The sequence below is a fragment of the Carcharhinus amblyrhynchos genome, chromosome 4, assembly GCF_965287045.1.
Source record: "Carcharhinus amblyrhynchos chromosome 4, sCarAmb.v2.hapA, whole genome shotgun sequence".
NCBI classification, from domain to species: Eukaryota; Metazoa; Chordata; class Chondrichthyes; order Carcharhiniformes; family Carcharhinidae; genus Carcharhinus; species Carcharhinus amblyrhynchos.
In genome coordinates, this window is record NC_137327.1 from 74,714,869 (window position 1) to 74,739,350 (window position 24,482).

General features: G+C 43.9%; 1 protein-coding gene across 1 annotated transcript in view; it reads left to right on the forward strand.

The window, feature by feature from the left end:
* The window catches only part of LOC145342450 (sodium- and chloride-dependent neutral and basic amino acid transporter B(0+)-like), a 66,320-nt gene that overhangs the window by 13,701 nt on the left and 28,137 nt on the right, over window positions 1-24,482 (forward strand). Inside the window, exons 4-6 of the mRNA XM_080188013.1 lie at window positions 7,182-7,349; window positions 14,382-14,520; window positions 22,259-22,391. Coding sequence (XP_080044139.1) covers window positions 7,182-7,349; window positions 14,382-14,520; window positions 22,259-22,391 — 440 coding nt within the window. The remainder of the gene's footprint in view (window positions 1-7,181; window positions 7,350-14,381; window positions 14,521-22,258; window positions 22,392-24,482) is intronic.

Consider the following 24,482-nt stretch of genomic DNA (forward strand, 5'->3'; position numbering starts at 1 on the left):
ATGTTTTGTGGAGTACACATTTTTCCCACAGGGATTTATTGTCAGTGACATTCAATGGGTATTTTACCCAAATCCCCTAATCCCAGAATTTCTGTTAATATCTGGGATATTTAAAAAGGCCATATCCACAGCCTCTACAAGGCTTAATGCCTCAGCAGCCAATGTGCTTTTAACCACTCTATTTTCTTTGTTTCCCCATGTAAGGGGACATTTTCCCCCAAAAGAATTACAAAACCTCCTGCGCTTGAAACCCACATATTGGCATAGGACGTGTCACTGTAAACTATGAATTTCAAGTGCGTACGATCACCCAAAAAAAAATGAATCTCAAAACACACTCCTGCATTTTTAGTTTGACCAATGTTTTGTTTGCTTTCATTATGCCTTCCACTATAGGATCATTCGTTTTTGTACTCAACTCTAGGACATCAAAATTAACATCCGGTCTAGACTGTCTACACAGTTGCCCAAACAAACAGTGGAGTTCCTCTTTTTCCATCTTTGTAACCATTGCATCTTTTTGTGAAGCCCTACCGTGACTGATTGCAAAGTATCAACCCAATAGCGAATAAGATTGCTGACAGAGTGACACCTGACTCAGTCTGTCCGATTTCCAGTCCAATATATTTGAAGGCTCCTGAAGCCTGACTTCCAACCCTGAGTTCCTTCTTCAGCCCAGAAATTATTATTACCACCACCCCAACAAAAAAAAATTGACGTGCACCATAAAAATACCAGAAAGCTTTCCTTCATTGTGCCAGTAAAACATCATAGGATCTGCTTTCAACTGGCAACAGCCTAACTTTAACAAAACTGCCCTTACTGAAAAATACCACACTCTCGATGCATCATTTAGCCCACATACACATTTATTTAGCTTCCATAGTACCCCTTCGGTGTCGGCTGCCTCTTTGAAGGATGGAGAAAAATGTCTCTGAAGCTGATGCCCCTGCAAAAAGGTAGCTTTTATCGCTATAGATTTGCATTCCCAAGTCTTTGTAGCTAATAGAGCCAAGATGATCTTTAAGATAACTTTCCTGCAATAGGTGAATCCATCCCTTAATCCTGGTCTAAGTTTTCTTCAAATCCCCCCTTGCCACTAGCCTGGCCTTTGCTTTATAGGTTCCATCAGAAAGCACTTTTTCCATGCAAATCCATCTGAGATCGAGTTCTTTGTATCCTATCTGGTGTCTCTGTGTGTACCCCAAACTTAGTCCAACTGTGTAGTTCTTGCTGTTTGGCATCTTTTATAACTTTCATCTAATTTGCTGGAAACCACCAAAATCTCGCAAGCACATGGGCTTCTACTCCTGGTAGCATTTGCAGTCTTAGTCCTATTCCAAGCTTGTCAAGCTACACCTTCTATCTGATATCTCGTTCTGTGCTACCACTGCTTGATCTTTCCCTCCTGCTGTGAGATGGTGTTTCAAAAGTTCTCGATCTCTTCACTATCAGACTTATTATCTGAACTGACACTATATTTCTGAGCCCCCTATTTTTACACTTCATGTTCCCAATCCATAGTCTTGACACCCTTCCCTGTTTCTGTACATTCAGTCAGTTTATACTTCCCAGTGGGCTTCCCTGCTCTACTAATAACAGTTGCATCCTTCCATTGACTGGACCCTTCAGGCAAGTATGTCACCTTTGCACCCACTTTTGGAAAAATGGCCTGTTCTAATCTATCAGATGTATTGTGTTCTTGTACAGGCACCATGTTTACTTCAGTTAACTGATCTTCAATTCTGTAATACTTGAGTAATGGATGACTCTGGTTCTTCATCACGTATGTCTACCCTTTCCAAATTTGTAATCTGTACCCATTGTCCTTGATGAAAGTAGCCTAATCATCCGATTGCCATGTTGCAAAACAATTGTTTTGCCATCTATGCCTATAACCTTCTGTGGGTCTTTCTCTTCATTAAAATTATCTTTTTTATAATACATTACATCTCTTTTCTGAATAATGGTATTTGATGGCCGTACATTGTGCCTTAATGCTCTGCGAATTCTTTGAGACTTTTGCTTATATGCAATGCATTTAAGTGCTCAGCAAAAGGCAGAGCTAATTGTAGTCCCTTCCCAAGCTGGAGGCTGATCATTCAAGCTGGACGAAATTTTAAGATTCCTAATTCATAGGGACTGTAGTTCCCCAACCATCTGCAACAAATTCTTTGCACGTACTGCCCATGCGACGGCTGAATTTAACTTGCAATTTGATCTATCTGCCAAAATTTTCCACAGTATATCATCTATTAAACATGATTTCTCACACACCCTGTTACTAAATGGGCTTTCCACAGCCATATTATGTTTATGATATTCATGTTTTCACACATATCCCTAAACTCATCGTTAGAAAAATCCCCCCCATTGTCTGTCAGGAACTTTACCTGTGCCCATTCCTGTTCCTATCCATTTTTCCATAACCTGATCCAGAATTACTCTTCTTCACGACATACAATGGTTGGTTGTAGATTTAGCAACCAGATTTAGTCAAAGTGCAAAATAAATATATTGTTTGCTTTATTCCAGTTCTTAAGGTCCACGGCCACAATGTTGTTAAAATCTCTGGCCAAAGACAGAGTTACTATCGGTCGTGATGGTGTCCTTCTGCAGTTCCTACAAATCTCTCAGCAATCACTGACCTGTTCTATCAGCTTAGTATAGTCTTCATCTCTTACCCCTGCATCTTAAAATAAAATTTTCAGCCGCTGAAAAGATGGATACACAAATTGCCTATGCAGTTTCAACACAATGAGCTTTTTATCAGCTGAAGTCCCATTTCCAGCTGCTAATAATATTTCCTTAACCTCTTTATCCGAAAAATTATTTCTCATTAACAGAATACAAGTTTCCCGACTCTAAATTGTAAGTCTGCTGTTTTTCCAAGAACTGTTGCTTCATCGTTTTCCTTAACCAGTTTCATGTGTGCTTTCTTCATCAACGGTCGACTCAGAAGCAAAGGTAGCTCACCTGACACAACATCTGTATTAATGAAATGATTCACTCCGGCAATATTGCAAGGGATCACCACTCTTTTTACTGACTTCAGGATATCATCTCTAAACGTGAAACTTGTGGAACTTTCAAATTCTTCAATCTTGTTCTGATTTTCAGCATTTAAAGAGTCCAGTAACATTTTAACCAGTCAATTCCACACATGGTAGATCGGCAGCCACTGTTTAATACAGCACAATTGAAGGACTGTGCAAACAAAACTCTCATTGCAGGAGTAAAACTTTTGTTACTGAGACAGTGCCTCTTTCTGGTCACCATCCCTTTTCTGATTCTTCCATGTCATGTGTAGCTTCAAACATTATTAAATTATTTCAGACATTTGAAAGCATAATGAAATTTAGAGTCACACCAGAAACACAGATTTATCATTCCCTGGGCATTTCTGGGGTTCATTTTCCTGTTACCGTTCTCCATGTCCTTCCTCCTGCTATAGATATTAAAAGGTGTTTCTGTCCTTGTAATTTCTGGGTCCCAATCTTCTTCCATACTCTCAGCCTGCTTGTGCCTGTACAATCTCACCATCCTGTTAATAGTGTATCTTCTACATTTCTGCTTCACCATTGACTGACCCATTTGTGTCATAAGAGCCGCAGGGATAGAATATCTCTGACAATTTTTTTTTAAGGCTTATGTCATTTAATCAAACAAGATATTATCTGCAAACTTAACTCCTATCAAAACCAGGGGCTATCCATATGGGTCACTTTAGCACAGTCCAGTAACTTAAATGCCGACACAAACATGGAAACTGCAGGCGGTGTTATTACAGTCTTTTATAGTCTACTAAATGCCATCACATACTCCAATAAAAATATCCTCTGATTTCCAAAATCTATCAAATTCTGACCAGGCTTCATACACACTTAAGTCATCCTTTTGAAAAGAACATAAGAAATAGGAGCAGGAGTAGGCCATCTAGCCCTTCGAGCCTGCCCCGCCATTCAATAATATCATGGCTGACCTGAAGTGTATCAGTTCCACTTATCCGCCTGCTGCCCATAACCCTTAATTCCTTTGTCGTTCAGAAACCTATCTACCCGTGACTTAAACATATACAACGAGGTAGCCTCCACCACTCCAATGGGCAGAGAATTCCAGAGATTCACCACCCTCTAAGAGAAGACGTTCCTCCTCAACTCTGTTTTAAACTGCCACCCACCCCCCCCTTATTTTGAGGCTGTGCCCTCCAGTTCTGGTTTCCTTTCTAAGTGGAAAGAATCTCTCTACCTCTATCCTATCTAGCCCCTTCATTATCTTGTAAGTCTCTATAAGATCCCCCCTCATTCTTCTAAACTCCAACGAGTACAGGCCCAATCTACTCAATCTCTCCTCATAAGCTAACCCCCTCATCTCCGGTTTCAGCCTGGTGAACCTTCTCTGTTCTCCCTCCACGGCCAATATATCCTTTTGCAAATAAGGGACCAAAATTGCACACAGTACTCTAGTTGCAGCCTCACCAGTGCCTTGTACAGTTGCAGCAAGACCTCCCTGCTTTTATATTCTATCCCCCTCACGATAAAGGCCAGCATTCCATTCGCCTTCTTGATCACCTGCTGCACCTGCAGACTGAGATTTTGCGATTCGTGCACAAGGACCCCCGTGTCCCTCTGTGCAGTAGCATGTTGCAACTTTTCACCATTTAAATAATATTCCATCGGACAATTATTTCTTGCGAAGTGGATAACCTCAGACTTGCTAACGTTATAATTCATCTGCCAGGTCCTCGCCCACTCACTTAGCCTATCCAAATCTCTCTGCAGAATTTTCGCGTCCTCCACGCAATTCGTTTTTCCACTCATCTTCGTGTCATCAGCAAACATTGTTACCCTACACTCAGCTCCATTCCCCAAATCGTCTGTGTATATGGTAAACAGTTGAGGCCCCAGCACCGATCCCTGCGGCACGCCACTAGTCACCAACTACCAACCAGAAAAGCACCCATTTATTCCAACTCTCTGCTTCCTGTTCGATAGCCAGTTCTCAATCCATGCCAACACTTAGCGATTGAATATAAAAGTAGGGAGGTCTTGCTGCAGCTGTATAGGGCATTGGTGAGGCCGCAGCTGGAGTACTGTGTGCAGTTTTGGGCGCCGCACCTGCGCAAGGATATTTTGGCCCTGGAGGGAGTGCAGAGGAGGTTTACTAGGCTGATACCGGAGTTGAGGGGATTGAGCTATGAGGAGAGGCTGAATAAACTAGGCTTGTACTCGTTAGAGTTTAGAAGAATGAGGGGAGATCTCATTGAGACGTATAAGATGATGAATGGGATGGATAGGATAGAGGTGGAGAGACTCTTCCCGCTCAAAAAAGACAGTAGGACTAGGGGGCACAGCCTCAAGATAAAGGGGAGGCGGTTTAGAACGGAGTTGAGGAGGAACTTCTTCACTCAAAGGGTGGTGAATCTCTGGAATTCTCTGCCCGTTGAAGTGGTGGAGGCTGCCTCGCTAAATATTTTTAAGAAGCGGGTTGATGGGTTCTTGATAAGAGAGGGGATTAAGGGTTATGGGGAGAGGGCGGGAAAGTGGAACTGAGCCACAACAGATCAGCCATGATCTTATTGAATGGCAGGGCAGGCTCGAAGGGCTAGATGGCCTACTCCTGCTCCTATTTCTTATGTTCTTATGTTCTTATCCCCAACTCTGTGTACCCTAACCTTCTGCAGCAACCTTTTGTGAGGCACCTTATCGAACACCTTCTGGAAATCTAAAAACACCACATCCACTGGTTCCCCTCTGTCTACCGCACTAGTCACATCTTCATAAAAATCCAGTGAATTCGTCAAACGCGATTTCCCCTTCATGAATCCATTGATAATTTATTAAATTTCATGTATGAGATTTATCCAGGCTTTCTTCCTTGTTCAAATGTTCCACCTCCAAATTAGAAAACACTTTGCACTTTGCGTCTGATTTTACTTCTATAAATTAAAGAACAAGCTAACATCTTGTTTTCTTTTCCTCACAGCAATTGCCTTGGTCCACATAATGACGACTTCTCCAACGGTCATAAGGTTCAGTTTCTGAAAATAATGGTGGATAGTCATATCCTGACATTTTTATTCTGGGTTTAGCATTTTGTTGTCACCTACTCACTCCTTTATTGATTTAGAATTTGAGTGAAGTTTTCCTTTTGTTCTTTTTCAAAAGTTGTAACTTGCAGCTCTTTACCTCGAACTAGCAACCATCCTCTACTACCATTGTTTGTGTTTCTCGGTTGCTGTAAAATAGACACAAGTTCTGCTTTTTTATAAAACACCTTTTTTTTGATCCAACTTCACATACAATTTTCCATCAACACCAAAGTGCCACCTGTGACCCTTTTTTTTCAGTGACCTCTATTGAATTAATTGACATCAGATTAGGACTTCATTGGAAGCTCTGTTAACCCATTCCTAACACCTTTAAGCATCTAATTTTGTCACAGCCCTTTCACGTCTTTAAAATCCTTATTCTCTACCAAACACCTATTATGTCAAGTATCCTTACAGATTCATTTTTACAGCTTTCTTTTGCATGTTTCACCGAGCAACTTCTCATCCTTTGTGCTTTCAGTCTCCATCTCAGTTCACTGTGTGCTGTCTCCTTGAAGTTCACGCCCTCCCACTGTCCTGTAATTTCTCCCTCCATGTAAATTCACCTGCATGTGTTCACCACCAATGACTCAAGCTTGTTATTTCGTGGCCATTCTACTGTCATCATAGATAAGGCTATCTTGTCACACATTCTTATATCGCTCTTCATTAACATCTGCCTCCCTCCTTCCAACCCTACTTGCTTCTCTATAAAGAATTACCTCCCAGTTTACTAACAACTGCATTGTCAAATTTCCAACTAAATACCCATTGGTTTTCATTCACCGTGATATTATTTGAGTCCAGAAAACAATGCAAGTTCTATACACCATGCAACTCCTTCCCGCAAATCACAAGTCTTTATACACCATCCAATTTCCTACTCTTTCACTGAGACACTCAGTTCATACTGGGACACTCCCTCATCCTCAATTAAATTTGTCACTCGTTTCCTTCTCGCTCAGTTCTAGACAAATATAATAACTGGAAAGAAACAAAATTGGTTTGTCTGAGCAGCTGAATATATGAAAACACAATTGATTCAAGTGAATATCTTCTAACTTAAATTGCTTTCTCAATCCATTTAAAGGTGCGGGCATCACCATGGCCATTATAGCAACATTTGTGGCTATTTACTACAACTGCATCATTGCCTATAGCCTGTATTACTTTTTCGCCTCCTTCCAATCCCCCCTGCCGTGGACAGACTGCTTCAGTTGGTGGGGTGCAGATGAAACATGCAGCAAGACTCCCAAAGGTACTGTCTGAACTTCTATTGGGTAAAGTATCAAGACCAACTGGTCAATTTTCATTCTGTCAGTCTGAATGAGAGAAAAATGGACAATAGTTTAAAAGCGATTTTCATTTTAACTGTGTAGAAGGCATCTCAATTTATAGAAGATCGAAATAATGTTTTGACTGGCAAATCCGAACATTGAGCTATGTAAAACCACGTTTCATTAAATATTTCCTGAGCTATAAAAGTAAACAGATCAATTTGAACATCTTGCTGTCACATGATACCTGTGAATTTAAGAAACGGCTTAAACATATTAAGCTACTCATTACGTGGAAAATATACATAGTACCCCATTAGAATGACTATCACTTGGGTTATTATTTCACGAGAGGAAGGATGCGATTGCACAAAAGGTGGTGTGGGGGTGGTGGGGTGGGGGTTGGGGTGGGGTGGTGGCGGGGGGTGGGTGGTGGTAACCACCAGCAACAGGGACCAGACGCGATGGCCTCGCTGATGGGAGCAGAGACCATTGGGTTCCGCCTGTGTGGCCGGGAGGCCTTTGGGCAGTGTTAGCCTGACACCTTGGGACAGCCCACCAGGCACAGAGCAGGGCCTTCTGGAGCAGGGCCTTCTGGAGCAGGGCCAGACTAAGTGGGGACCAATCAGTGGTTGTGTGAGTTGGGGAGGTCCACTGCACACTCTGCACAGCAGTTGGTGGGGAAGGGGTGGCGACTGGACTGGTCATCAGGAAGGGAGTGGGGCTGTTGATCGGGTTGAGGGGTTGTGTCTGGGCCGGCAATCGGGTGGGTGGGGGATTGGGGAAACCATCGGGAGTCTGGCAATGGGGAGGGTGGTGATGGACAAGCCAGCACAAATGTTCTAATTTCACATGCGCAGTGGCCCGCGCAGCATGATGATGCCAGCCTCTCGGGCAGGATTAGGAACCGCCCACCCTGCCCCCACCACTATCGTCGTGAATCCCCCAGTGGACTCTGTGAAGCAGGGAGTGCCGAAAATTCAAGCAACTATGTCACCCAAAAAATGAACTGGAAAATCTCCTGTTTTCCCATCTGTTGGTCACTTAGTTTTTGTTTGGAAAATCACTCCCATTATCTTACTTCATTCCAACCCCACAGAAATGTTGAAATAAATAGAAATTAATTCAACCTGATATAATACATAGAGCATTTAACAGTACAGCACAGTACAGGCCCTTCAGCTGTCCGAATGGTGTTATGTTTATATTCCCTTTAGCACTCCATTTGACTTACACCATGAACATAATCTTCTATAATTACTATCTGAAAATTATTGTGGAACTTTGAAGTTCTGGATTGCTGTATTCATTGCTGGAGTGCAGTGGTGTTGAACAGGGAGACTTCGGGTGGTATCTGACTTTTAATATGCAGAATGGGGCTGTGGGTAATGTCTGACAATATCATATTGACTGGGACTGTGAAGTGTGACCTCAGGCTGAGCAGACTAGTTGTCTGCTTCTGAAGATCATTGAAATAATTGCTGTCATGTTGAAATGATTTACTAAAGTTGAAAATGTGTTTTCAGTTGCTGCGCCTGGTACACAGAATTACAATGTGTGGCAGAGCAGTTACATATTTCTAAGGAATTAAGAAGTTAAGCCAATTAGTGCAGGGCAACTTATTTTGTTTCCTTTTATACTCTTCACTAAAATACTAATTTCTCACACCCCTTAGCCACACAAGTGTTTAACAAAACGTACAAAGAAGAACATTTGGGGGAACATTTAGGAGACAGTGATTATTGTATTGGAAGCTTTAGGATGATGATAGAAAAGGAAAATAGGCAGTCCAGAACAAAAATAATAAATGGCGGGGAGAGCTAGCTTCAATGGACAATAAAAAAGCTGGGCTTTGGAACAAATGGTTGATGAAAAACCTGTACCTGAACAAGGGGATCTTCAAAACAGAAATGGTCTGAACACAGTCAAGGTTTATTCCCTTAAAAGAGGAGGTTAGGGGAAATCCAGAGCTCGCAGAATGAAAAGAGGAGGTAGAAATTAAAATAAACAAGAAAAATGTGGAGGGAAGATGAAAGAGCAAATGAGAGAAACAAAGAGGGTTTTTTGAGAAAAGACTGGCAGTCAACATAAGGGAGAATCCTGAAGTCTTTTGCAGGTATTTACATAATGAAAGGATGATAAAAGGAGGAATAAGACTGAATTGGGAACCTAGAAGGGAATTTACTCATGTAGGCAGGGGGAAGGCTGAGGAATTAAATACGTATTTTACAACATACTTTACAAGGAGGTAAATGCTACCTATGACATGACAAGGAAATTCTGTCCATAGAAGGGTCATAATTGATAGAGGATGTGTTGAATAAACTATCCGTACTAAAAGTTGACAGTGCACCAGGACTGCATGAGATGCATCTATGAATATTTGAAGAAAGTGAGAATGGAAATTGCAAGGCTCTGGCCATAATCTTCCAGTTTTCCCTCGACTAAGGGAAGGTGACAGAGGACTGTAGAATTGCAAATGTTCACTTTTATTCAAAAAAGGTTATAAGGATAGCCCCAGCAATTAAAGACCAGTCAGTTTCTCTTGAAGTGCCACCATTCTTGGCCATGATCACCACCATTTACATTGCCTTTGTCTTTTTGTCCGCAACATCTTTGTCAATCTCTTCCTAGCCTCCACCTGTCACTGACCTTCTGTCCAGTCCTTACAGCTCCCCCACCCGCAACCCTCACAACAATACAAATCTCATCCTATTTCCTCTTTTCTTCAGCTCTGACAAAGAGTCATCCAGACTCAAAACATTAGCTCTGTCTGCTCTCCACAGACGCTGTCAGATCTGCTGAGACTTTCCAGCATTTTCTGTATTTCTTTCAGATTCCAGTATCCACAGTAATTTGTTTTAATTTTAGTTTAACATCAGTGGCAGGCAAGCTGCTAGAAACAATTATTCAGGACGGAAGTGGAAGTCGCATGAAAAATATGTGAGTTGCATAGAAAGAACCAATATGTATTTCTAAAGGGGAAATGATGCTTAACTAACTTGTTGGAGATTTTTGAGGAGTTATCAATGAGGATAATGCTGAGCTGATGATGTACATGAATTTCACAGAGATGTTCAAAATCATGAGATGGCTGGACAGAGTAGATAGCGAGAAACTGTTCCCATTCATAAAAGGATCAAGAATGAGAGGGCACAGATTTAAAGTGATCCACAGAAGAACCAAATGTGATGTAAGAAAAAGAGTTTTAAACATGCAAGTGATTCGGACCTGGAACACACATACTGGGATTTTACAACCTCACTCGGGTGAGGCTTGTAAAATCCCACCTGAGGCCAATGGAGAATTCCGTTCTGCGAGTCTTGCCTGCCCTGATTCCGGGGCGGGTGTGCCGGTAAAATTCTGGCCAATATCTGGAAGTGTGGAGGCAAGTTCAATCAAAGCATTCAAGGGGACATTAAATGATGAATAGAACTAATGTGCTGTGGTGCAGAGAAAGGCAATGGAATGGCACTTAGCCATGATGCTCGTTTGGAGAGCCGGTGCAGACACGTTGGCCAAATGGCCTGCTTCTGCAACATAACAATTCTGTGAAGACCATCTAACATATTGATAGGGCTCCTGCAGCCATGCCCCAGCATCCTTTGGTCAATTCCAGTACCATCAACTTGTATTCATATGATATCTTTAATCTAATAAAATGCCCTTAGCTATTTAAATTTAATAAAGTTTGATTCCCTGCTACAGATTGTGCATCCTATTCCTGAATAAATATGAAATTGCTCAAAATAGAAAATCAGCTGGACAAAGGATTGCAGAGTACCAAAGGACCAATGTTAGTGATAAAACCCAAGTTACTATGCCAAGTGGATCCTTATGGTGACTTTAAATAAACCAATATCTATCTCTGTAATACGTTTCAATTCTGTATATTCTGTCTGACACCCGTCGGTTTGTTCTATGTTTGCACTTTGCAACATTACAGCTGATGAAGCCTTACTCATCTTCCTAAATCCCTCAACTTTGCTATTTATCACATTGCTATTAAAACAACAAATGTATGTGGATTAATTGCAACTGATAGTTCTTGATTTTATTTTACAAGTAGGCTATTAAGACAATTCTTCTGCAGAGAAAGAATGTTCTTTAGTTTGTTTATGGTCCACAGTGTTCATGTTTTGTAAGTTCTAAAATTAGCCTGTGGGACAGTCTTCTTTGAAGCGTTAATTCTTGTTGTTATCAAAGTGCCATTCATAATACAGGACAGGGAGATTTACTGCACAGAGAACCCAGGATGTGCAGAGATATGGCAGTGTGTATTGTGCAATTTATGACAATACAATTGTTGCAGATAAATTTATGGATACATTTTTGATTTGTGACATGAATTGGCAGCATTTTTAATGTGATACAGCAGGTTGGATGAAGATCTATGTTGTTACTTGTATCTTAGAGTTTTTTGTTGGTATGTGTCAGAAGAATTTCCTTAGTTAGGATTAGAGGATGCATTTATATTCAGAAGCATTTTCTCTCATAATCGGCAAATAATGAAATTTGGAAATAAATGAAGTAATCTAACAGAAAGAAAAGATATAACTAGATAGTGAGAAAGAAGAAAAGGCAGTTAACCAACAAGAGAGAAAAAATTGGTGTATGAACATAAAATTGGTCTTTGCCCAAAGTGTGAAACAAGCAATAGTGAATCGACAGCCTAATTCACACTGAACACAATTTCTTTTCAATTGAAGTCAATGGAAAATAATGTTGTATCTGATAAAGTACAGGCTGCCCATTCATTGTCACTCATTTTACCCACTGTGCAAAGACCAAAAAAGTAGTCTTCATAGTCATGAATTGATGCTGGTCATGGTGTGGATCATAATCGTAACAGACTTAAGAATCATAAGAACATAAGAACATAAGAAATAGGAGCAGGAGTAGGCCATCTAGCCCTTCGAGTCTGCCCCGCCATTCAATAACATCATGGCTGATCTGTCGTGGCTCAGTTCCACTTTCCCGCCCTCTCCCCATAACCCTTAATCCCCTCTCTTATCAAAAACCCATCAACCCGCGTCTTAAAAATATTTAGCGAGGCAGCCTCCACCACTTCAACGGGCAGAGAATTCCAGAGATTCACCACCCTTTGAGTGAAGAAGTTCCTCCTCAACTCCATTCTAAACCGCCCCCCCCTTTATCTTGAGGCTGTGCCCCCTAGTCCTACTGTCTTTTTTGAGCGGGAAGAGTCTCTCCACCTCTATCCTATCCATCCCATTCATCATCTTATATGTCTCAATGAGATCTCCCCTCATTCTTCTAAACTCTAACGAGTACAAGCCTAGTTTATTCAGCCTCTCCTCATAGCTCAACCCCCTCAACTCCGGTATCAGCCTAGTAAACCTCCTTTGCACTCCCTCCAAGGCCAAAATATCTTTGCGCAGGTGCGGCGCCCAAAACTCCACAGTACTCCAGCTGCGGCCTCACCAATGCCCTATACAGCCGCAGCAAGACCTCCCTACTTTTATATTCAATCCCCCTTGCTATGAAGGCCAGCATCCCATTCGCCTTCCTGACCACCTGCTGCACCTGCAAGCTGGGTTTTTGCGACTCATGCACAAGGACCCCGAGGTCCCTCTGCACCGTCGCCTGCTGCAGTTTTTCGCCACGTAAGTAATAGTCCTTCCTACCATTATTCCTACCAAAGTGGACCACCTCACACTTGCCAACATTAAATTCCATTTGCCATTTCCTGGCCCATTCACCCAGCCTATCTAGACTTTCCACACCCTCTGCACAATTTGCCGTTCCCCCAATCTTGGTGTCATCAGCAAATTTCGACACCCTACACTCGGTTCCCTCCTCCAGATCATCTATATAAATGGTAAAAAGCTGAGGCCCCAGCACCGACCCCTGGGGCACTCCACTAGTCCCCATCCACCAATCCGAATAGCACCCGTTGACCCCCACTCTCTGCCTCCTATTTGACAACCAATCCTGTTAACACAATTAGCCATGATGCACATAAATGCAAGAAAAAAAGATGTAATAGAAACATCTGTAAGGTTTGCTACAGGGTCATATATACCTCAAGGGTCATCATGGGATCATGTATTTCCATGGAGTCACCACCATGGGTTTGTTTTGGGATCATGCTCTATCTCTGTATAGCAGCATGGACGAAAGTGCATAAAACCTCAATTTTTGGTAGAATTGCTGCCCTAACGTTCTTTAATATTCCACTGGCTTTGTCACGAATCATTCAAGGAATTGTTAATGCTTTTATTGAGCATTGTAGTTTATGTTATGCAATATATCAAATAATATCTCCCTTTACAAGCAGACTGATACAGAACACATAATACACATGACATACAGTAAATAGATTTTCGCAACCTAACTCGATAAGGATAATATCATATCCAAGGTGTACATTAAAATATACACTATGGGGTGGACTGTAATACGTTGGGTGTTTCATAATATCGTGTGCAATGATCTAAAACAAAAATCCCCCCCACCTACAACATCCTGGGGGTTACTATCGACTAGAAACTGGACTGGACCTGCCTTATAAATATTGGCTACATATTCAATAAGACTGAGACAATGTTCAGGCTTGGGCTGAACAGTAGCATGTAACATTCATCCCACACAAGTGCCAGGCAATGAGCATCTGCAACAAGTAATAATTCAACCATATCTTCTTGATATTAAATAACTGAATTTCAACTACCAACATCTTGGGGTTATTTTGACCAGAAACTGAACTGGAACTGTTATATAAATATTGTGGCTACAAGAGCAGGTCAGACACTAGAAAGTCTGCAGCAAATAATTCATCTCCTGAATCCCCAAAGTCTGTCTGTTAGCAACAAGGCAGAAGTCAGGAATGGAATGGAATGGAATACTCTCCACTTGCTTGAACGTATTGGAAGTCGTGATTCCTATATTACAACAGTGACCCACACTCAAAATTATTTAATTGGAGAACACTCTGGGATACAGCTATTACATAAATGTAATTCTTTCTGTGTTTCAAATTCCCCATTTTCTAGATCCACTCTGCAACCTCACTCTGGGTGATGGACATTTTGAAATCGTTAATACAACATGGCTGCATGTAAACAATGAAACTTGTCCAAACGGATCAGAAATCTTCCTTCCTATCCAGGGACCAAGTGAGCAATATTGGGAGTAAGTAAATTGCTTCAGATAGCTACACTTATAACATTACAGAACTGTACTAGCAGCTTCATCTTGGTAATTGTAATTGGGTGAATGTCTCACGTAATGAGTCACAGAGAAACTGATAGTCACAGGGAAAGTTGATAGTTTGGGCATAGACAAATGATTCTCTAACTGTGTTTGCCAAATGGCATATTGCCCCCATGGTGCCAGATTAAAGCAGGTGTATGATATTCTGTGAGGAAAATGGAAACAGCCAGAGGTCATAGTCCATATTGGGACCAAAGATATAGAGCACGATTTTACAAACAAATTTCAATAAAGTCTGAAAGCAAGTGATAACTTCCATTTTTTTTAGCGCACCACACACAGCAATCTTACAACACTGAGTGCAATGAAAGAACCTTGATGCAATTCTTGCCAGCACGAACCCTGCCAGTGTGTAACTCACCCAAAGTGGCCACAGTTGTGTGGCATTAACAAGGGAAAGCTGCATATAAGCACTAACGATGGACCAGTCTGGCATGCCAAGTAGATGGCACTGCAAAGAGCTACCCCAAGAGGTGACTCCCTCGTGAAAAGAGAGCTGCGCCATTGCTGAACACTGTAGAGGAGAGGAGGGATGTTTTGTTTTTCCCTAGAACATTCGAAAACCCAGGGATTGGGTTGGCAATGAGGCCTGTGAAGCAGTGACCGTTGCAGTGAATGCCCATGCACTGGCATGGAGGACTGGCCGCAAGTGCTAGAAGAAAATGAATGACCTCGTTCGGGCAGCAAGGGTGAGTGTCCATCCCATCCTGCCATCAGTCCCATCCAATACCCTTCCAAAGCCCATATCAATCCCAAACCACCGCCCCCGCCGCATCCCTGACACCTTGTAGCCTTCCAGCACCTGACACCCTAGCATCTTCCTGCAACCCTTCTGGCAACCATCCCCACAACTCCCCCACCGCCATCAGAACTGCTGCATGCCGAGGCACAGCCCCAACAAACCCTGCCCAATTGACCTTACCCTCCACATCCTGTGCCCTCCCAGCCATTAGGCTTTCAATCCTCCCTTCCATCCCCACAGGGTAAGATGGCCCATAATCACCGGCAGCGACACAATACCGGAGGTAGGACCCCCAAGCTTTGTATCCTCACTGTCTTTGAGGAAAGAGCAGTGAGCTGTTGGGGGAGAAGGAGGATAGTTCCATGGCTGATGGCCAGGTCAGCGTTAACATAGTAAGAAGTCTCACAGCACCAGGTTAAAGTCCGACAGGTTTATTTGGTAGCAAACGCCATTAGCTTTGGGGGCTTTGAAGCGGCAAAGCCCCGAAAGCTAGTGGTGTTCGCTTCCAAATAAACCCGTCAGACTTTAACCTGGTGTTGTGAGACTTCTTACTATGTTTACCCCAGTCCAACGCTGGCATTTCCACATCAGCTCGGGGTTAGGCATGGAAGTGAGGATCCAGAAAACCTTTATTCATATGACCTAACTCAAGTAAGTTGCGATCTGTGCAGACACTTGTCCCTGCCGTGCACTTACCCATGTATCCTTTGTCGCAGAAACAACTCTGGTGCGCTCAGTCCACCAGGAGTCACTGCCCCCCACCACTGCTCCAGCTGAGATGCCCGATGACAGTGGTGAGGACACATCAGAGAAAAGCCCTGAGGAATCTTCTGAGGCCAGCACCATACATTGGACACAAACACTAACCACACAATCTACCAGCACGGATACAATCACCACAATGGACATGTTGGCGGTGAGGCTTCTGGGGAAATCTCTGGTGTGCACAACACAGTCTTTAATGTATATCAGGTGGAGGCAGGAACATATGCATGTTCAGGCACGCAAAAGTCTGCCAGAGCCATGGACATAGGTGGAGGGTAGCTAGGTGCCAGGCCACTGGGATTAATTCTGCTGAAGATGCAGCAGCAGAGCCGGGGATTGCAGGAGGGGCTGCCAGCAACACTCAGCCTTCAGGTGCAGGAACTAGTATGGCATTATGTGGTATGGCATTATGTGGTACTCAGGCCGTCACTGCAAGTATGGCATCTCCAGGGAACGAGCATCACAGGCCACAGAATGCGGAACACACTAACTGCCTCTAGTTCTGATGTGCATCCTGGGGTCACCTGGATGAAACATAAGCCACGTAAAAGAAAGAAGTTGTAAGGTCACCAAGAGGGTACGGGTGAAGGCATGCATTGCAGTTAAGGATAGGGTCATATGTACTGTTAAAATTTGCTAATAAACATTATTGCACCCCATAGCTGTGATTAATCTGTCTGTGATCCACCTCCTACAGGGATGACTGCACCCCAACCATATTCACAGGGGCTCAGAGCGTTGTTCTGCATGAGAAAGGCCCTCCAGACCACTGAGAATACGATCCCCAGTTCTCAGTACATGTGCCAGACCTTTGACTGCAGTGGTACTCCAAGCACTCATCCAGAGCAGTCCCAGTCGACAGGGCCCCATGAGCACACAGAACCACACAGCCCTTAGACCGCATCCTCCGACCTCCTCCCGCTAGGTGAAGAGCGTGCCACTTAGGGCCCTCTGCCCATGCGGCATTCTGGCAATGGTGGCCAAGTCCCGCAGCCCGGGCTTCTTGGTGGGCCCGACTCATGTCAGAATTGATGTCCTGAGTTGCCCGGGCACATTGGGCTTCCGTCACCTGGTGGACACAGTTGTGGACCGAGGACTGGGAAATCTTCTCCTCGGGCTAATGGGCACAGTCCATGAGGTTATTCATCCAAGACCTTCATTCCCTCCCGGCAATCCATGTTCCCATGAGTCTGGATGCTGGCACTATCCCTGGTGCCATGCACCACATCAATGAGTTGCTGGGGAAGCACATAGAGTGTAAAGGTGGTGGTGGTTATGAAGGTGCCCCAACAAACCCTGCCCAACTGACCTTACCCGCGACATCCTGTGCCTTCCCAGCCATCAGGTTTTCAATCCTCCCTTTCGTCCCCACAGGATAAGATGGCCCATAATCACTGGGAGCAGCAGAATATCAGATGTAGGGCCCTCGAGCTGCATATCTTCACTGCCTTTGAGGAAAGAGCAGTGAGCTGTTGGGGGAGAAAGAGAATAGTTCCGTGGCGCGCTCTGAGTGGCTCAGGGGCACAACGTATATATGAGAACCCCACCCTGGAGCATAAACATGGGTGTTGCCACCTGGATGTCTGCTGCCATGGCTGCCGGCATGGCTTACAGTTCAGACAGCTGATGGCAAAGCACCCTTGTTCTCATTGAAGGCAGCAGTGCAGAGTCCATACAGTGTGAGGAGCCGTGTTAACACCTGCAGTGCTCTCTTGACTGGGGCAACAGCTGACTGGCCTGTTAGTGGGGCCTGGATGGAATGTCAGCAGAAATCAGAGAGTCTGTCCAGCAAACAGATGGCGCGGTAACCAGTGCGACATTCGTGGAGTTGGCATTCGACTGCATGTACAACCGGTGGTTGGTCAGTGGGCAGGGGGAATGCACACAACATGATCCCCAAGCCGGCAGCAAACTCCAGTCTAAGGATCCCTAGACTGGCACGAGCCCCACCCAATCCCTGCACCCATGCAAGCCCCCACCCAATCCCTGCACTCATGCAAACCCCTACATGGCAGCAGCTGAGACATCCTCCCCTACCCCTGAGCTCAGTGATACTCATTTCCTTGTTCACCTTCATCACTGTTGTGCCTGAACCATACAAAGCACAGCTGTGATTCATGCTGAACTCACAAATGAGATTTAAATCCATGCAAATGCATGCTAATGGACCTCACACCCATTTTGGGCAAGAATCAATTCATGCCAGAAAAAGTGGCTGGGGAGATCAGTAACGGCACCACACTGGGCACGTTTCTGATTTCTTACTTTGTGTGCTATCTTATCACCTCACCCCCCTGATCAACAGGGCTGGACGAGGTGGGAGGATCGTGGCCATAGGGAGCAGTCATGTTGCTTTTCTTCAGGCCGTGTTCAGGCAATGTTTGAATTGCTAAGAAAAAGATTGATAAATGGTACCTTAAATGTCGTTATCTCAGGGTTACTCCAAATACAGTTTAGGGAGGGTTTTTACAAATTTGCGAGGGAGAGGAGAAACAGAAAATAGCAAAGAGATGTAAAAATGAACCCAGAGCAACAGCTGTAAAATTAGAAATGAAACTAAAAGTGACAAAAATTGCAAAAGTAGTGAAGGAAGAATTAAATTTTGTCAGTCAAAAGGGGAAGCAAGAGTGGCAATACTGATGAAGGTTGATGTTTGAAAACAAAATGGAGAGGATTAACCAGGTACCAGGTCTGAATTTATTGTGTTTATGTTGTGGAACAGAGAATGAGTTGTTACATTGGTCGAGGCTTTTCTTTTATAGAATGCAAAGTATTCAGAAGGAGATGCATTAGGAAATTTGTCCAAAATCATGCAACAAAAATAGAGTAGTAATACTAGATTTTATTTTCTGGGTCCACATTTGCTTAAGAATGTGTTAATGGTAGAAAAAAGAAGATATCAACACATGCACAGGAGAACTTCCTCGATCAATCTGTCTCCAGTCCAACAAGGAAGGGAGCAGTGTTGGATTTCACTTTGGAAAAAGAAGCCAGCAGAGTGATGTTTTAGAGTAGGGAACCATCAACAGTGAGCAGCCAACAGTGAGCAAAATACCATCTGGCTTAACATTCAATTGTGTAAGAGCAAATTTCAGTGATGTACGAAGGGATCTAGCAGAGTTAACTTTGGAAAAGGTAGTTCCAGGGTAAAGCAGAAGTAGAAAATTGAAATTTAAGCTTAAGTTTATTTATCAGTGTCACAAGTAGGCTTACATTAACAGTGCAATGAAGTTACTGTGAAAATCTCCTAGTCGCCACACTCCAGTGCCTATTCGAGTACACTGAGGGAGAATTTAACATGGCCAGTGCACCTAACCAGCACATCTTTTGGACTGTGGGAGGAAACCAGAGCACCTGGAGAAAAACCATGTACACATGGTGAGATCATGCAAACTCCACACAGGCAGTGACCCAAGCCTGGAATCAAACCCGGGTCCCTGGAAGGTCACTCAGGAGAGACAGTTCAGTTGCAAAACATGGCACATTTCTTAGAAGAACAAAGATAGAGCATCTAATGCATCCTGGATGACAAAGAAAATAAAAGTCAGGATAAAACAGACAATGGAGATTCATGACAAATATTCAAACAAAAATTCAATTAATAACCAGGAAGAATATGGTAAGAATAGCAGGAAATTGATCTGTAGAAAGCCAAAAAATCCAAAATATGAACAGAATATTGTGGAGGTGACTGGCTTCTCACCTGCCAACTGGAGAGACCTGTGTTGCCAAGTTTGGGCAAGGCCCCTTGAGTCATAAGTGAATCAGGCAGTTGAAAGGCTGCCAGTATCAGAATCCCAGGGGTTGATGTCCCACCAACTGAGAAATGCTGGGCAACCAGAGGTTGACATCTCTGACATTGTTACCAAGGAGGGAGTGGCTGCTGCCAGAGCAACACCCACCAGAGGTCCATGATTGCAGAGTGACCCTGGCATGGGGTAAGTGATAGTTTTGTAGGGCAGAGGTCATGGAATGAAGTGGGGGAGAGCGGGTGGGGGTGGGGGTTGGTCGCAAGGACAGAGTGAGTCTCCCAGCAAGACTCCTCTTCCTGATGCTAGGACCCTCAGTCACACACTGAGTGCCTGTGAACCTCCACATCCCGTTCCCACCCCTCAAGACTACACGTAACTCGCACAAGGTTATTTATCGTACTCTGCACATGGTGACAGCTCCACCTGCAGCCGGATTAATATGAGCAGTGGCAGGCTGAGGCCTTTAAATTGTCATTAATTGCCCACTTAAGGATCAACCAATAGACAGGTAATTCGCCCATTACTTCTGTTACTCTCTACACAGGTGCTATCTGCCCTGCTGAATGTTTCATGTTTTCTCTTTTTATTTCAGATTTCCAATGTCAACAGCATTTTGCTTTTGTATCGTCCATTCCATGTCTAGCAATTCTTTGATTTGATTTATTATTGTCACGTGTATTAGCATATAATGAAAAGTATTGTTTCTTGTGTGCTATACAGACAAAGCATGTTGTTCATAGAGAAGGAAGTGAGAGAGTGCAAAATGTAATGTTGCAATTATAGCTAGAGTGTAAAGAAAGATCAACTTAATGCCATTCAAATGTCTGACGGCAACAGAGAGGAAACTGTTCTTGAGTCAGTTGGTACGTGACTTCAGACTTTTGTATCTTTTACCTCATAGAAGAAGGTGGAAGAGAGAATATGTGGACTGCTTAATTATTGCTGCCTGCTTTGCTGAGGCACTGGGGTGTGTAGACAGAGTCAATGGATGGGAGGCTGGTTTGTGTGATAGATTGGGCTACATTCACGACCTTTTGTAGTTCCTTGTGGTCTTGGGCAGAGCAGGAGCCATATCAAGCTGTGATACAACCAGAAAAAACGCTTTCTAGGGTGCATCTGTAAAGGTTGGTGAGAATCATAGCTGACATGGCAAATTTCCTGTCTTCCTAGAAAGTAGAGGCGTTGGTGGGCTTCCGTAATTATAATGTTGACATGGGGGGGGGACCAGGACAGGTTTTTGATGATCCAGACACCTAGAAACTTGAAGTGCTCGACCCTTTCTACATCGATACCGGAGTTGAGGGGGTTGAGCTATGAGGAGAGGCTGAATAAACTAAGCTTGTACTCGTTAGAGTTTAGAAGAATGAGGGGAGATCTCATTGAGACGTATAAGATGATGAATGGGATGGATAGGATAGAGGTGGAGAGACTCTTCCCGCTCAAAAAAGACAGTAGGACTAGGGGGCACAGCCTCAAGATAAAGGGGGGGCGGTTTAGAACGGAGTTGAGGAGGAACTTCTTCACTCAAAGGGTGGTGAATCTCTGGAATTCTCTGCCCGTTGAAGTGGTGGAGGCTGCCTCGCTAAATATTTTTAAGAAGCGGGTTGATGGGTTTTTGATAAGAGAGGGGATTAAGGGTTATGGGGAGAGGGCGGGAATGTGGAACTGAGCCACGACAGATCAGCCATGATCTTATTGAATGGCGGGGCAGGCTCCAAGGGCCAGATGGCCTACTCCTGCTCCTATTTCTTATGTTCTTATGTTCTTATCACAGACATTATCATAGACAGGGGCATGTTCTCCTCTGTGCGTTCTGAAGTCGACGACACTCTCCTTCATTTTGTTGACATTGAGGGAGAGATTATTGTCACTGCCCCAGTTCACCACATTCTCTATCTCATTCCTGTACTCTGTCTGTCGTTGTTTGCGATCCGATCCACTGTGGTGGTGTCACCAGCAAACTTGAAAATCAAATTGGAGGGGAATTTGGTGACATAGCTATATAAGGCGTATAGTAGGGGGCTGAAAACACAGCCTTGTGGGGCACTGGTGTTGAGGACGATCATGAAGGAGGTGTTATTGCCCATCCTTACTGGTTATGGTCTGTGAGTTACGAAGTTCAGCATCCAGTCGTAGAGGGTAAAGCCAAGGCCCAGGCCACAGAGTTTGGAGATGAGTTTTGTGGTAATAGTGTTGAAGGCTGAGCTGCAGTCAATAGAAGAATTTATTGACTCCTTGTGTCCTTCTCTGTCCTGATGGCAGAAGGAAATAAAGGCTGGTTGCCTTTAACACAAAGAAAAAAATATCAAATTTAATCTCAATAATTGTCTAAAACCTGAACTTTATGTAATGAACAGTATTCTGGCATGAGATGTTTTCATTTCTCATTTTTTTTCAGTAAGGTGGCTTTGCGGCGATCAAGTTCAATCAATGAAACTGGGGAGATTGTCTGGTACTTAGCTCTGTCTTTGCTTCTGGCCTGGATTATAGTTGGGATGGCATTATCGAAAGGAGTCAAGTCTTCAGGAAAGGTAACATGATTGGCGATGATTAGTGTCAACTTTGTGACAAAATAAACATTTCTGTAACAATAAAACTCAAATTTATAAATCATTTGTGAAGTGAACTGGTTTATCTCACGGATGAACAAAGAACAAAGAACAACCCAGCACGGGAAATAGGCCCTTCGGCCCAACAAGCCTGCGCCGCCGCATCCTCCTACACCTACCCTACCCTGCGTGTCTGCGAGTGGGACCCCTAACAGCCAGATTCAGTGTCAATTTGGTAAACCAATCAGCCTAAGAGCACATCTTTGGGGTGTGGGAGGAAACCGGAGCGCCTGGAGGAAACCCACGCAACCATAGGGAGAATGCACAAACTCCCACAGACAGAGGCCCAAATCCATGTATCTGCACAGCTAGCAGTGCTAGTCACTGAGCTGTTGCGGCGCCCGTCTACCGGTCCAGGCTCAAGCACACACACCGACACAAAGTACTAGGCCACTCCCGGAACCTCCAAGAGCAGCCCATGCACGACCCACCGTGTGCATGCCCCTTGTTTGACAACAAGGTGGACCTCCACCTGCAGAATAAAAAGACAAAAACATTAACATATAAGTCTGTATTTCCGGTGTCGTCCCGAGGCTCTGACCCTATTTAATACCCCCTACTATAACCCTCCATCCTTGTCTCGCTCATGTGTCTATCTAAGTGAACCTTAAACAAGTCCAACGTTCCTGCCTCCACCACCCTACTCGGTAGTGCGTTCCATACCCCCACAACCCTCTGCGTGAAGAACCTTCCTCTCACATCCAAATTATACTTCTCCCCCTTCACCCTTAGATCATGACCTCTTGTAATTGTACCCAGTCTAGGGAGCAGCCTCTCACTATTGACTCTATCTATTCCCTTCAGTATCTTATATACCTCAATCATGTCTCCCCTCAATCTCCGTCTTTCCAAGGAGAAAAGTTCCAGTTTCTCCAACCTTTCCTCGTAACTCAGTCCTTCCATGCCAGGCAACATCCTGGTAAACCTCCTCTGCACCCTCTCCAGAGTCTCCACGTCCTTCCGGTAGTAAGGCGACCAGAACTGGACCAGTACTCCAAATGCGGTCTAACCAACGTTCTGTACAACTGAAGCATTAGACAGCAGCTCCTATACTCTATACCCCTTCCTATAAAGGCTAGCATTCCATAAGCTTTCCTCACAACCTTCTCCACTTGTGTCGCAACCTTCATAGACTTGTGAACCTGCACTCCCAGGTCCCTCTGTATTTCTATACTCCTAATCGGTCTACCTTTTATCACATAGCTCCTCTCTGCATTATTCCTTCCAAAATGCATCACCTCGCATTTGTCAGGATTAAATTCCATCTGCCACCTATCTGCCCAATGTACCAACCTATCTATATCCTGCTGTATCACCTGACATTCCACCTCAGTACCCGCCAACCCTGCCATCTTGGTGTCATCCGCAAACTTGCTGATCACACCACGTACGCTCTCTTCCAAGTCGTTTATGTATACTACAAAGAGAGGTCCCAGTACTGAGCCCTGCGGCACACCACTGGTCACTGGCCTCCAGCCCGAAAAGGTCCCCTCAACAACTACCCTCTGTCTCCTATTGCCCAGCCAGTTCTCAATCCACCTAGCTACCTGTCCTCGTATCCCATGTGCCTTAACCTTTTCTACCAGCCTACCATGAGGGACTTTGTCAAACGCCTTGCTGAAATCCATATAGATGACATCAATGGCTCTCCCATCGTCAACCGTTTTTGTCACCTCCTCAAAGAATTCTACCAGATTCATAAGGCAAGACCTCCCTCTAACAAAGCCATGTTGCGTATCCCTAATCAGATCGCAACGCTCCAAATGCTCATACATCCTACCCCTAAGTATTTTTTCCATTAATTTCCCTACCACCGATGTCAAACTCACCGGTCTATAATTTCCAGGGTTATCCCTACTACCTTTTTTAAACAGCGGTACCACATTTGCTACCCTCCAGTCTTCTGGGACCTCACCTGTGTCCAAAGAAGAGACAAAGATTTGCGCCAGAGGCCCAGCAATTTCATCTTTCACCTCCCTAAGCAGCCTGGGATAAATACCATCAGGCCCCGGA